This window comes from Saccopteryx leptura, chromosome 6 (genome assembly GCF_036850995.1).
Source record: "Saccopteryx leptura isolate mSacLep1 chromosome 6, mSacLep1_pri_phased_curated, whole genome shotgun sequence".
In the NCBI taxonomy this organism is placed as follows: domain Eukaryota; kingdom Metazoa; phylum Chordata; class Mammalia; order Chiroptera; family Emballonuridae; genus Saccopteryx; species Saccopteryx leptura.
In genome coordinates this window covers 67,349,069-67,365,074 of record NC_089508.1, presented here as the reverse complement: position 1 = coordinate 67,365,074, position 16,006 = coordinate 67,349,069, and the positions used below count along the sequence as shown (strand labels likewise).

Genomic DNA, 16,006 nt, shown 5'->3' with positions numbered 1-16,006 from the left:
GCCCTGGCTGGTTGGCTCAGTGGTAGAGCGTCGGCCTGGCGTGCAGGAGTCCTGGGTTCAGATTCCCGGCCAGGGCACACAGGAGAAGCACCCATCTGCTTCTCCACCCCTCCCCCTCTCCTTCCTCTCTGTCTCTCTCTTCCCCTCCCGCAGCCAAGGCTCCATTGGAGCAATGTTGGTCCGTGCGCTGAGGATGGCTCTGTGGCCTCTGTCTCAGGTGCTAGAATGGCTCTGGTTGCAACAGAGCGACGCCCCAGATGGGCAGAGCATCGCCCCCTGGTGGGCGTGCTGGGTGGATCCTGGTCGGGCGCATGAGGGAGTCTGTCTGACTGCCTCCCCGTTTCCAACTTCAGAAAAATACAAAAATTAAAAATAATAAAAATAAGAGATCTGTTTATCTAACAAATATTTATCAAATACCTACTACTTGACAAACATTGTGCTAAATATTATACTAGAGATACAAGTTAAATAAACCATGATCTGCATTCTCAGGTGGTTGATAGTCTAATAGGAAAAACAGACTACTATTTCAAGATTATAAAATAAGTGATGGAGCACTGAGAGATGGAAGAGGTTATCAGGGAACACTCCCTGAAGATGATACATGAACAAGGTCTAGAAAGGAGAATATGAGAAGGCAAGCAAGGGATAAGAAAGTTAGAAAAGGAACATTCTAGGGAAAGGAGAGAACATAAATGAAACCTCAGATACATGAGAGGTGAGGAAAAAGCAAATTCACTTTGGCTGGAACATGGATTTAATGACAGATACGGTTGCAGAAGTTAGCAAGAACTGGATCATAAAGGTTATATATGAGATGTTAAGAAATTTGAAGTTTACCTTAAGGTCAAGGAATGCCACTGCAGAGTTTTAAACAGAAAATAACAAAACCTGATTGTAAAAATCACTGATTTTTAGTAAAAATCACTCTGGCAGCAATGTGGAGTATGGGTGGCAAAAGTTTCAGAAGAAAAATTATGAAAGTCTGAACAAAGGTTGTGGCAGTCATTATTGAGAGAAGCAGATGGTTTGAGATATATAAAAGTAGTAGGAATCAACAGAACTGGGTAATAAATTTCCAAAGTAAAAATTTAGAACTTTTCTGAGAAAAACACAGTTTCTTTTTTTCTTTGAGAAAATGAGAGTCACTGCCTTATTTTACAGACCTTAAAAAATACAGTAGGAATACAGTGCAGGCCTGATTAGCACATTTATATCATACTACCAGGGTCATGTAGCAGCCTGTTCCTGACAATCTGACTCCCATATTCTGGGGAAAATCAGAAGAACATTGGTGACACACTAAAAGACGTCTAATTCTTATAGAACAAGCTTGCACGTAATCTTGTTTTTATGAAACTTCCTTGTGCAAAATACTCACCATCTCATTTCCTTTTTATTCAAATTTCTAGAGTGTACTGGATACTCAAATTGCTTCTGTTCATGGCTGATTTCAAAATAAATCATTCTAGTAAAACAGTTCTCATTGTGGAGCCAATGACCTTTCTTTTTGTCATTTACAATGTCCTCACAATTTATCTTTTTTGATACATTAATAAAAAAGTATCAGCAATCTTCAGATTACCTTCTACAATATGATTAGAAAAATTCTCCCTATTGTTGCATGATCAGTTCTGTCATTACACACTGTTCTCCCAACACTTTTACTAGCAAACAAGCTGAGGAGGCTGCCACTAGTCTGATTAAAAAGAAAATATTGATTGGAACTGCTATCCTAAACTGTACAGCCGTTGAAAAACTATTTCAAGTTTTAATGACAAAATGTTGTATCAAAATCCTAAAAACTCATATGTAAGAGCCCTTTCCTATAATATAGTGTGGCAAAAGTAGGCTAACAGTTGTTTGTATAAAAGATAATATAATAATTAATAATAATACAAGAATAAAATCTGTGTTTTGTATACTCACAACTATAAACCTACTTTTGCCCCATCCTGTATGAAGAAAAATATTAAAGGCAATAAAATCTAGAATTATTCAAACAAATCAGAGGTTTGTACAAATACACACATAAATGTTCTGATGTCAAGCATGTGCCAGCCACATTTTCTTTTCCATGACTTATGATCTTATATTTACGTAATCAACAGTTTTTAAGTGTTTTAACGGACTTTATTATTTCTTACTTTATTGTTCCTGACTTTTTAGCAGCGATACTTCTTTTTTTCCCAAGCCAATGGGGGCATTCCAATATATAAATATTCTTCTGTTATATAAACTTCTCTGAACCCAGATTTCCAATCCTAGCTCTGTCATTTACCATTTTCCTGGCTTTGAGCAATTGCATGACCTCTCTGGGTCACAGTTTTCTCATCTTTAAGATTAAATGGCACTCTTCCAGAAAGCGGCCAAAGGCGACCTCTGAAAATGGTTCGTTATTCAGTTGACCCAGAAAACCCCACAACATCATGCAAATCAAGAGGTTCAAATCTTTGTGTTCATTTTCAGAACACTCACGAAACTGCTCAGGCCATCAAAGGTATGCATATTCAAAAAGTCATCAAGTATCTGAAGGATGTCACTTTACAGAAGCAATGTGGGTCAATCCATTGTTACAATGGTGGAGTTAGTAGTTGTACAACAATGGGGCTAGACCCAAGGTTTGTGACCCCAAAAAAGTGTTGCGTTTTTCCTGCACACGACTAAAATTGCAGAGAGTAATGATGAACTTCAGGGTTTAGATGTAGATTCTCTGGTCATTGAGCACATCCAGGTGAACAAAGTTCTCAAGATGTGACACAGAACTTACAGAGCTTATGGGCGGAGGAAACCATACATGAGCTCTCTCTGCCACACTGGATAATCCTTCCTGAAAAAAGCAGATTGTTCCTAAACCAGAAGAGGAGGTCACAGAGAAGAAAAGTATAACCCAGAAGAAACTGGCCCAGTTTAAATTCAGCATAAAATAAGTACTAATAAAAGTAAAAGCATCACCCCTATATATCAAAGTTGTGGTGGGTTTGATCCCCAGACAGGGTATATACTAGAATCAACCAGTGGATGTATATACATCAACACATCCTGTGTGTATGTGTCTAATCAATCAGTGAGTGTATAACTAAGTGAAGTCAAGTCAATGTACCCTGTGTGTCTCTCTCTAAAATCAAGTTAAAAAAAAAAAAAGATTAAATGATATCTAAGTTCCCCCCTTAAAAACTGAAGAACTAAAAAAAAAAAAAAGGCCCTGGCCGGTTGGCTCAGCGGTAGAGCGTCGGCCTAGTGTGCGGAGGACCCGGGTTCGATTCCCGGCCAGGGCACACAGGAGAAGCGCCCATTTGCTTCTCCACCCCTCCGCCGCACCTTCCTCTCTGTCTCTCTCTTCCCCTCCCGCAGCCAAGGCTCCATTGGAGCAAAGATGGCCCGGGCGCTGGGGATGGCTCTGTGGCCTCTGCCTCATGTGCTAGAGTGGCTCTGGTCGCAACATGGCGACGCCCAGGATGGGCAGAGCATCGCCCCATGGTGGGCAGAGCATCGCCCCATGGTGGGCGTGCCGGGTGGATCCCGGTCGGGCGCATGCGGGAGTCTGTCTGACTGTCTCTCCCTGTTTCCAGCTTCAGAAGAATGCAAAAAAAAAAAAAAAAAGGCCTGAAGAACTATGATCTAAAAGTCAAACTTGGCCTGACCTGTGGTGGCAGAGTGGATAGAGCACTGACCGGGAATGCTGAAGTTGCTGGTTGAAAACCCTAGGCTTGCTGGGTCAAGCCACACATGAAAAGCAATTAGAAGCTGGTGCTTCCTGCTCTGCCCCCACCACCTTTTTCTTTCTCTCCCTTCTCTCTATAAGTTAACAAAATCTTGAAAGATAAAAATAAAAGTCAAACTAACTGCAATTGATATTTTTAGATGTTGGATTGGCCACAGCCTGTACTCTAAGCCAGGGTAAACTCTTAGAAGAACTGGAACAGGAAAGGCCTACAGATACTCAGTGTTGTATGGCCATATATGAGATGAGTAACATTTCCTCTCTGGAGAACCCCTGAATTAGAGATAACCAAAATCAATAAAGGGTTACAAAGGTAAAAATGTAAAATAATCCACTGACTTGCTTTTAAATTAAGAACAGGAATCAGAAATCTTTATAAAGTAAGTATAATAAGGTCTTCAAAATGTTTTCTAGTTCTACATGGACATAGGAAGAAATACCAAAAAGACACAAGAATAGAAACAGACAGGTCAAGCAGAGGCACAGAAAGGAGAAGGATAATACATAATAAAGACACACAAAGGGAAAAACAGGAAGAGTACTATAAAGATGGGGAGAAAACAGACAAAAACATCAGGGATAAAAAATGTATGGTTTCATCTGAGCTGTGGACTTTAGATTATAATAATAATTTATAATTCTCTAGAAAAATTGATCAACTGATCAGCCACTATTCATAATATTTATACTTTGGGGTTTTTGTTTGTTTGTTTTAGTGCGTACACACACGAGACGGAGACAGAGAAACAGGCAGACAGATAGGAAGGGAGAGAGATGAGAAGCATCAGCTCGTAGTTGCAGTACTTTAGCTATTCATTGACTGCTTCTCTTTCGTGCCTTAACTGGGAGCGGCACTCCAGCTGAGCCAGTGACCCTTTGCTCCAGCCAGCAACCTTTGGGCTCAAGCCAGCGACCTTTGAGCTCAAGCCAGTGTGATCATGGAATCATATCTATGATCCCATGTTCAAGCTGGCGACCCCGGGCTCAAGCCAGATGAGCCTGCATTTAGGCCAGTAACCTCGGGGTTTTGAATCTGGGTCTTCAACATCCCAGGTCAACACTCTATCCACTACATCACCACCTGGTCAGGCACATTTTGGGTGCTTTTGTCCTCGTAAGAACCTACTTTCTCCATTCTGAATGTAGCTCTCACTTCGAGGGCCTGATAAAAACCAAGTTAAGGAACAGAGCCCCTCCCCTCCTCATCAAGGACAAATTCATCTGAAGCATCCTAGGGATGTATAAACCAAGGATTTATGATTTCAAGCTTAGCCAGTCTTCTCAAAGGCCCCATAATGATTCCAAATAGTTTGCAAACTAGGTGCACTGGAGGAGAGGTGAGCTCTTCTGACCTGTTTCAGTCAATGGTGGTTCAGAGGTTCTTTTTTTTAACTGATTTGAGAGAGAGAGAGAGAGAGAGAGAGAGAGATAGAAACATTGATATGTCCTGTATGTGTATGTGCCCTGACTGGGGATTGAACCTGCAACCTTTGTGTACTGGAACAATCCCCTTACCAACTGACCTATTCAGCCAGGGCTCAGCAGCTCTTATGTGAACTAAAAGCCTCCACCTAAAAATATTGCTTTGTTCTTTTATTCAGCAAACATGTAATGAGCAGAAACAATATGCCAAGCATTTTATAAAGATGAAAGACTTTAGGATTATAGCTTATTGAGAGAGAGTAAAAAGCACACAAAGAATGGAGTGATTACTAGAAAAGAGGACTATCCAGGTTATTATGAAAAATGGGGGTATGAAATTTCTGGAATATGTATGAAGGGGATGTGAGAAATTGCTTTCTATAGTAGGTGATGCCTGAATTGACTCTTATATGGTTAAAGGAGAAACCAGATTGTGTAAGAAAAATGAAATGAGAATTAAACTATGTATATAGAGGCATCTGAACCCTAGGAAAAAATTATTCATGGATACGATATCCACTCTGGGTTGGTAGATGGATGGATGGATGGATGGATGGAAAGATGGATGAAAGGGAGAGAAGGAGGGAGATAGAGGGAGGGAGGGAGGGATGGAGGGAGGCAGGGGAGGGAGAGAAGGAGGAAGGGAAGGAGGGAGGGAGGAGAGAAGGAGGGAAATAGGAAGGGAGGGGGGGAGGGAAAGAGGGAGGGAAGGAGGGAGGGAGGGAAGGAGGGAGGGAGGGAGGGAGGGAGGAAAGAAGGGGTTTTACATTTTACATTTTGGTCTATTTTCCTTCTATGGTCCTCAGTATCTATATCTATTTAGTATCAATATCTGTATCTATTTGGTCTGTCCAGACTTTCCTTATGTTTATTAAGTTTCTATTTTGTATCAGGTGTAATATAGATTTTTCCTTCTAAATGTTACCCCTTAAAAATGTAATCTATCTAGTTTATCATAGTCACATTGAATACTATTCATATCTTCCAATATCATCAATTTGTCCTCTACAAACTGAATAAGCATACTTTCAATTCACATCCAGATCATTAATGAGGAAATTAAGTAATGCCAACCTAATACCTGACTCATGCAGAATACAAGTTTATATATCCACCCATGGTGATATTTATGCTCTGATAATAAACTACTGGGTGTTGCCACCTACCCTGGTAAAGTGTACAAATACTTAGGTCTAATTTTTAGCTTGTAAGTGAACATATTCTATGAAATAAAACCTAGCGTTTTACTTTTTTGCAGGCAATCAATCAAATGATTTCTCCTTTTATTTGATCCCTTGTTAAAAAAAAGAAAACACTAAGTTAGTGTAATATAATGCTTTCTTCCAAAGCTGTGTTTTTAGTGCAGTGACTTAAAGATGTACCTTCACTTGATAATCTAATCCTTATCTCCCTTATTAGAGAGTTTCTTCTAAGTTTTTCTATGTTATTATCACTTGTCAAAATCAAACTACTCTGCTGTCTCTCTGTGATTTCTGTTTTTGATCAATCTCAGGAAGAAAAGATTTAAATTTTAAAAAATTTATACTATTGGCCCAGGCCGGTTGGCTCAGTGGTAGAGCGTCGGCCTGGCGTGCAGAAGTCCCGGGTTCGATTCCTGGCCAGGGCACACAGGAGAAGCGCCCATCTGCTTCTCCACCCCTCCCCCTCTCCTTCCTCTCTGTCTCTCTCTTCCCCTCCCGTAGCGAGGCTCCATTGGAGCAAAGATGGCCCGGGCGTTGGAGATGGCTCCTTGGCCTATGCCCCAGGCGCTAGAGTGGCTCTGGTCGCGGCAGAGCGACGCCCCAGAGGGGCAGAGCATTTCCCCCTGGTGGGCAGAGCGTCGCCCCCTGGTGGACGTGCCGGGTGGATCCTGGTCAGGCACACAAGCGGGAGTCTGTCTGGCTGTCTATCCCCGTTTCCAGCTTCGGAAAGGTACAAAAGAAAAAAAAAACTTATACTATTGGATAAAGAAGATGTAGTAAATATATACAATGGAATACTACTCAGTCATAAGAAATGATGACATAGGATCATTTACGACAACATGGATGGACCTTGAGAACATTATACTGAGGGAAATAAGTAAATCAGAAAAAATTAAGAACTGTTGATTCCATAAATAGGTGGGACACAAAATTGAGACTCATGGACATAGACAGGGTGCAGTGGTTACCAGGGAGAAGGGAAGGGTAGAGAGGGAGGGGGAGGGAGAAGGGAAGGGGCTTAAAGATAAACAAAATATAGGGTGACAGAAGATGATTTGACTTTGGATGATGGGTATACAACATAATCGACTGTCCAAATGATATGGAGATGTTTTTTCTAAATCTATGTACTCTGATTGACCAATAACACCCTGTTAAATTTAACTGTTTAAATTAAAAAAAAAATAAATGTATACTAGACAGTAAGTTCACAATGACAATTTTTTTTTGAGACAGAGAGAGGGACAGAGAGAGAGAGAAAGAAAGAGGAACAGCTGGAGACAAACAGGAAGGGAGATAAGAAGCATCTGTTCTTTGTTGTGGCACCTTAGTTGTTCATTGATTGTTTTCTCACTGATTGCCTTGACGGGAGGGGGGGAGGCGCGCTACAGCAGAGCAAGTGACTCCTTGCTCAAGCCAGCGACCTTGGGTTCAAGCAAGCGACCATGGGGTCATGTCCATGATCCCATGTTCAAGCCAGTGACCCCATGCTCAAGCTGGCCAGCTTGCGTTTAAGCCAGATGAGCCTGCTCTCAAGCCAGTGACCTTGGGGTTTTGAACCTGGGTCCTCTGGGTCCCAGTCCTACACTCTATCCACTGCGTCACTGCCTGGTCAGGCTGAGTATTATTTTTGAAGTGTAAATATTTACTATAAAAGAGTGTGCTGGCACTGGTGAAAGTTGTGCTTCAGAGAGGCAGACAGACTATTAATGAAATGAAAATGAAAATAAGTGTTCCCTAGAGATATGTGCTGAGTTCATTTAATTGCAGGTGAGAAGCCTGTCACATAGCTATCAGATCCTCTCATGTCAATCTGACATTTTTGTTTCATTAGTATAGAGCTTCTGAGATTAATATAAAGATGCCACAAAAGAAATAGCTAATTATATTTGTTTATAACTTATAGATGCTTATACTTACCACATTTTATTCCTACTGCAACCCTATAGGGTAGACAGTACTTATATAACAAAGTATTCTGCAATAAATCATTTACTGGGAGCTGAGGTGGTCTAAAAGTAAAATGAGTGGAATCATGAAGAATAAAGAAAAATGAGGCAGAAAAAGGAACACAAAAAAGGATATTCTAGGCGGAATCAAAAGTACAAAAATAGAAGTATGCAATGTAAATTTGAGGGAATGGATGTGTTAAAGTAGGACCATATAGCTGACAGTAAGAAATTTAAATGGTAAAGAAAAAAAGCTTTGGAGTCTCAGAGCTGGACTCAAATCTCAGTTCTCAGACATTATTTATTAGTATGATAACCCAAACAAGTTACTTTCCTCATCTGTCTGCTCTCCGGAATGTCATGAAGACTAGAGATAACAGTTGACATCATGCTTGGCATATACAGTAGGCATCTAAACATAGTAGTTAATGATTAATGTAAGTTAATACACCTTTACATACCATACATAAAACTTTACTTATTGGGTAGCATGCATTACTTTAAGTCTATTTACATAAGATACTTGGTACCACATGACAGCTAAGTCATAGGTGATCAGAAGTATACAATTTTCCAACCTTTTTGTAAGTCTCAATTTTTTTAAAGTTTAGCAAAAAGGAGGTAGCTTTACAATGAAGCTTTTCCTGAGCCTAGTGCATATACCTCTAGCCCACCCAGTATTCCCTACTTCCTTTTCTGACTTTATTTTTCATAATACCATTTATTAATAAATGACAGCCTGTGTATCTTATTTATTTTTATTGTTTATCATACCTCATTTCATGAGGGCAGAAATTTTTGTCTATCTAATTTGCTCACTGCTGTGTATGCCATGGCCCAAATAGTGCTTGGGTGGTATTCAATAAAGGTCTACTGAACAAGCAGTGCATTGTACCTTCCCTTAAGATGCAAGAGGCCTCTAGGAGCACCGGTAATGTGAAACACCAGAATTCACACCTAGTAAAAATAGCAAATTTTCATTTGTTAGAAAAAAAAAATGTCCTGGCCCTGGCTGGTTGGCTCAGTGGTAAAGTGTGAGCCTGGTGTGTGGATGTCCTGGGTTCGATTCCCGGGCAGGGCACACAGGAGAAGCGACTGTCTGCCTCTCCACTTTTCCTCTTCTCTCTTTTCTCTCTCTTCCCCTCCTGCAGCCAAGGATGCACTTGCGCAAGTCGGCCTCGGGCACTGAGGATGGCACCATGGCCTTGCCTCAGGTACTAAAATAGCTCCAGCTGCATTGGAGCAAGGGCCCCAGATGGGCAGAGCATTGCCCACTAGTGGGCTTGCCAGGTGGATCTTGGTCGGGCGTATACTGGCTGCCTCCGCACTTATCACTTAAGAAAAATACAAAAGAAAAAAAAATGGCCTGACCAGGCAGTGGCACAGTAGATAGAGCATCAGACTGGGATGCAGAGGACCCAGGTTCAAAACCTCAAGGTCACCATCTTGAGCATGAGCTCATCCGACTTGAGCAGGGGCTCACTAGCTTGAGCATGGGGTCGCTGGCTTGAGTGTGGGATCAAAGACATGACCCCATGGTCTCTGGCTTGAGCCCAAAGGTCACTGGCTTAAAGCCCAAGGTTGCTGGCTTAAGCAAGGGGTCACTCACTCCACTATAGACCCCTGGACAAGGCACATATGAGAAACCAATCAATGAACAATTAAGGTGCTACTATGAAGAATTGATGCTTCTCATCTCTCTCCCTTCCTGTCTGTCTTTATCTGTCCCTCTCTCTGTCTCTCACTCTGTCTCTGTCTCTCTTGCTAAAATAAATAAATAAAAGATCCTGCAACATCAATTCCCAACTATAAGTCCAATCAGATGTGATCTATTTAGTTGTGTGGCACATGTTATGGGTGTGGATTTATTCATATAAAAGGTCAACACAGGCCCTGGCCGGTTGGCTCAGCGGTAGAGCGTCGGCCTGGCGTGTGGGGGACCTGGGTTCGATTCCCGGCCAGGGCACATAGGAGAAGCGCCCATTTGCTTCTCCACACCCCCCCCCCCTCCTTCCTCTCTGTCTCTCTCTTCCCATCCCGCAGCCAAGGCTCCATTGGAGCAAAGATGGCCCGGGCGCTGGGGATGGCTCCTTGGCCTCTGCCCCAGGCGCTAGAGTGGCTCTGGTCGCAGCAGAGCGATGCCCCGGAGGGGCAGAGCATCGCCCCCTGGTGGGCAGAGCGTCGCCCCTGGTGGGCGTGCCGGGTGGATCCCGGTCGGGCGCATGCGGGAGTCTGTCTGACTGTCTCTCCCCGTTTCCAGCTTCAGAGAAAATACAAAAAAAAAAAAAAAGGTCAACACAATATAACTGATTGTAGCATATTGAAAAACTATGTAAAAAAGAAAATGGAGCAAAGAAAACCAACAAACAAACCTGAAGTTACCAAATCACACTGAGTGGCTGAGCCACAGGAGAATAATGAGGGGATAAATATTAGAAAACAAAAGTAAATCTAAGGGCAAAAAGCAATAAATATTCATATAAATCTAATATTATTTGGATTACCAGTAAAAAAGATGGTAAGAGCCAAACTTTCATATTTAAGAAGAGCATTTTCAAAAAAGTCGGAGTTTTCTATTAGCAGTATAAAATTTGTCAGAGATTATTTTTAGGCTCTCAGCACTCAATTCCCCCTCTACCTAGTAGTTCTCAGGTTTGTAGTTGTATAGTGTAACTCTGTACTGCAAGGCTCCAATACTATACAAATCAAATACCAGTGGGCTTTTCTAACTTTGATAGACAAAAATTATACTAATAGATGAAATTTTTTCAATTTTAAGCTTAAAAAACACACAAAAAGACAAAGTTTCTTAAACTTCTGACACTCATTACTATTTCATGCATTTATTGGTTGACTCCTGGATGTGCCCTGACCAGGGATCAAACCTGCAACCCTGGCTTATTAGGATGATACTCCAAACAAATAAGCTACTTGATCAGGATTTCATTATTATTTTATAATAGAATCTGATATAACATGAGATGTTATGTAGTATAAACGTAGGCTTAGTCATTTTATTATTATTATTTTTTTTATTTATTCATTTTTATAGAGACAGGAGAAAGAGAGAGAAAGAAAGAGGGACACAGAAGGGAGGAGGAGCAGGAAGCATCAACTTCCATATGTGACTTGATCAGGCAGGCCCAAGGTTTGAACTGGTGACCTCAGCGTTCCTGGTCAATGCTTTATCCACTGCACCACCACAGGTTAGACTCATTTTATTTTTAAAATGTATTTCATAGTATCAGACTAATGGAATTTGAAAACTAGTCTTCCTAGTTCTGTGGCCTTGGGAAAGTTATATAACCTCTCAGTAAAATGAAGATTAACAGTAATAAAACCTCAGAAGGCTCTGTGAGGATAAAATTAGTTAATAAATGGCAGGCAAATAAACAGTGTCTTGTACAAGAGAGTACTTAATAACTGTTAGCTTTTAGAAGTATTGATAATATTTTATTAATAAAAGAATATAATGACTTCTACAGGCTGTCACTGAAAAAATTGTCACACACTGATCCAATTACCATATTTTTCGCTCCATAAGACGCACCTGACCATAAGATACACCTAGGGTTTTAAGGAGGAAAATAAGAATAAAATATTCTGAACCAAATGGTGTGTTAAAATATTTAATAAAATACCATATTTTTCGCTCCAATAAGACACACAAGCATTTCCCCCTCCACTTTTGGGGAAAAAAAGGTGTGTCTTATGGAGCGAAAAAATATGGTATACATAAAAACTCTCCCTAGTTGGAAAGAAAAAAATAAAAACCTCTGAAATATCAGTTTTCTCTCCACAAACTCTTTGAGAATTTCCTGTATCATAGATATTTATAACATACCAAGTTCTTACCTGTAGACTGGAGAAATAAGTTAAATATATACTATTCTTTTAAGCGTCCACAGTTTTGCATTATATAACATTATATATATATATATATATTTTTTTTTTTTTTTTTTTGAGAGAGAGAGAGGCAGGGAGAGAGAGACAGGGACATTGAGCTACTCCTGTATGTGACTTGACTGGGGATCAAACCCGCAACCTTATTGTTTTGGGACAATACTCTTAACCAACTGAGCTAACTAGTCAGGGCCCATAAAATTAGATTATTAGAAGTACAATGTCCCTGACCAAGCAGTGGCACAGTGGATAGAGTGTAGGCCTGAGATGCAGAGGACCCATATTCGAAACCCCAAGGTCATCAGCTTGAGCGTAGGCTCATCCGACTTGATCACAGGCTCATATGGCTTGAGCGCAGGGTCATTGGCTTGAGTGTGGGATAATAGACATGACCCCATGGTTGCTGGTTTGAGCAAGAGGTCACTGGCTTGGATGGAGCCTACTGGTGAAGGCACATGAGAAAGCAATCAATGAACAATTAAGGTGCCACAACAAAGACTTGATGCTTCTCATCTTTGTCCCTTCCTGTCTGTCTGTCCCTCTATCTCTCTTAAAAATAAAAAAGTAGAATACAGTAAAAATAAAAAAGTAGAATATAGTCTTTTATTATTATTATTATTATTATTATTATTATTATCATTATTATTATTATTGGAGGTGGGAGGCAGTGAGACAAACTCCTGCATGCACCCCGACTGGGATCCAACTGGCAAGCCCCTACCGGGGAGGCTCTACCCATCTGGGGCTGTTGCTCCATTGCTCAGCAACCAAGCTATTTTAGCTCCTGAAGTAAGGCTATGGAGCCATCCTCAGTGCCTGAGGCCAACTCGCTCGAACCATTTGAGCCATGGCTGTGGGAGAAGAAGAGAGAAAGAGAGAGAGAAAGAGAGAGAAAGGGGGAAGGGGAGGAGTGAAGAAGCAGATGGTTGCTTCTCCTGTGTGCCCTGACCAAGAATCAAACCCAGAACTTCCACACACCCAGCCAAGGCTCTACCACTGAGCCAACTGGCCAGGGCCAATGTAGTCTTAAAATTAGCTTTTTTCTCCCATTCTCCACTCTTAAAATGTTCCATGGTTAATACTCAAGACATTTTGCTGATGTTATTCAGGATCAGTGATGTCCTACCACATAATGCTAACATTAAAATTCACAATTTTCTTGATATTTAAGTCTCTAAAGTACAGGTAGATTTCTTCCAGCTTTTGGGCCTTTTAGTTCTTGTCTGCCACTCAGCTGAAAAACATTAGGCAAGTCATTTAATACCATCAATCCTTGATCCATTCATCCGTAAAACAGATCATCTAGACTTGCATAGCCACAGGATCAGAATGAGATTCCAATGGCAATTTAAAAATATCTCACATTTTACAAATGTAGACTTTTTGTTCTTTTGATTTTAGAGAGGAGGGAGGGAGAGAGAGAAGTAGGGAAAGAGCAGAAAGCATTAATTCACAGGTTATTGTATGTGCCTTGACCAGGCAAGCCTGGTGTTTCAAACTGACAACCTCATCATTCCAGGCCAATGTTTGAGCCCCTGCACCGCCACAGGTCAGGCTACAAATGTAGGTTATTTTAATAATAATGCAGGTCATCTGAGACAAACCAGTCAACACTATTTATTTAACAATAACTTATAAGTTGCCATTCACTGCATTTAAAAATATCTGTGACTTGCCTGACCAGGAGGTGGTGCAGTGGATAGAGCGTCGGACTGGGATACAGAAGAACCCAGGTTCAAGACCCTGAGGTCACCAGTTTGAGTGCAGCCTCATCTGGTTTGAGCAAAAAAAAGCTCACCAGCTTGGACCCAAGGTCGCTGGCTCCAGCAAGGGGTTACTCAGTCTGCTGAAGGCCCACAGTCAAGGCACATATGAGAAAGCAATCAATGAACAACTAAGGTGTCACAACGAAAAACTGATGATTGATGCTTATCATCTCTCTCTGTCCCTGTCTGTCTGTCCCTATCTATCCCTCTCTCTGACTCTCTGTGCCTGTATAAAATAATAATAATAATAATCTATGACTCAGCAAAAAAGAAATTATCACATATAATAAGAGTCATAAATAAAAAGCAGAGCTTCCACCAACCTGGCCATTTGCTTGTAAGCTTCTTCAGCTACTGCAAAGATATGCGGGTCCATATCCCCCATGTTCTGACCACTGTATGCATTAATAATGTCTTCTCCATAAATAGGCAGCTGTTCGTAAGGATTTATAGCTACTAGGACTATACCTAGAAAAGGGGGTGAAAAGTCAAAAGAAGTCAATGATATCCTAATAGGCATATCAAACTTGGTTAAGTGAGAATCACAGTTAACAAAAATTACAATTTCAGTTAGTACTGAACATATAAATTGTTAAAGATTAAAATATGTTATAGCTTTTGCCTCTGAACCCATTATACCTAGTCCTAAATACAATACCATTTAAAAATTGAACTAGGTTATTTAAAATAATGACAATTGTGGCAATGTCAAAAGAATTTTAAATATTGTCATAATATTTAAATCAAAAATTCCACCTCTAGAAATTTATCCAAATGAAACAATCAAGAGATTCATGCAAGATTTAAAAAAAAAAATTTATCATGTTATTCATAATATTGAAAACAAATAAAATATATAAAACAGAGTGATTAAATATATTTTGTTACCGGCATGACACACTCTTGTGCTACTACCACAATCTTTTTGTTGTTATTGTTGTTTTTTGTTGGTTTTTTTTTGTATTTTTCTGAAGCTGGAAACGGAGAGACAGTCAGACAGACTCCCACATGCGCCCGACCGGGATCCACCCGGCACGCCCACCAGGGACAATGCTCTGCCCACCAGGGGGCGATGCTCTGCCCCTCCGGGGCGTCGCTCTGCCGTGACCAGAGCCACTCTAGCGCTTGGGGCAGAGGCCAAGGAGCCATCCCCAGTGCCCGGGCACACAATCATATTTTTAAAGAATATTAAATGTCACAAGAAAACATGTCACTAAACTGTACAGAGATTGATACCAATTTTATATCTATTTTTACTTTCTCACATTTACAGTAGGTGTATATTAACTTAATGAAGTCATTCATTTAACAAATATTTTTTCAGCTCCACCTATGTATCAAGTGTAAGTGCCAGCTTATAGCGGTAAACAAAAAAAGAGAAATCTTTAATTACCCTCATGTACCTTATATTATAGTGGGAAATTCAAACAATCAACAAGATAAATAAAAAAATACATATATATCATAGGTTAGATAGTAGTAAGGAAAAGGAGAAAATTTAAACAGAAAAGGAAGATTGATACTAAAGAGGGGACAATGGATTTTATGATTTAGATGGGAGTGTGCGGCTAGGAAAGCTTTACCAGTAAGGTAACCTGCAATAAAAAAAGGAAGAAATATGCCAGACCAGGCAATGGTGCAGTGGATAGAGTGTCGGGCTGGGATGTGGAGGACCCAGGTTTGAGACCCCGAGGTCGCCAGCTTGAGTGCGGGCTCATCTGGTTTGAGCAAAGCTCACCAGCTTGGATCCAAGGTCGCTGGCTCGAGCAAGGGGTTACTAGGTCTGCTGAAGGCCCATGGTCAAGGCATATATGAAAAAGCAATCAATGAACTAAGGTGTCACAACAAAAAACTGATGATTGATGCTTCTCATCTCTCTCCATTCCTGTCTGTCTGTCCCTATCTGTCCCTCTCTCTGACTTTCTCTCTGTCTCTGTAAAAAAAAAAGAAAAGGAAGAAATATGATAATTGAAAAAAAAAAAAGAAATATTTAGTTAATACACAGGGGGAAAAGAGTTAATAATAATGACATAA

General features: G+C 40.6%; 1 protein-coding gene across 4 annotated transcripts in view; it reads right to left on the bottom strand.

Moving 5' to 3' along the window:
- The window catches only part of MYO5A (myosin VA), a 260,030-nt gene that overhangs the window by 148,336 nt on the left and 95,688 nt on the right, over positions 1-16,006 (bottom strand). For all 4 annotated transcript variants that reach the window (XM_066387962.1, XM_066387963.1, XM_066387964.1 and 1 more), the window contains exon 4: positions 14,296-14,440. In XM_066387962.1, coding sequence (XP_066244059.1) covers positions 14,296-14,440 — 145 coding nt within the window. The remainder of the gene's footprint in view (positions 1-14,295; positions 14,441-16,006) is intronic.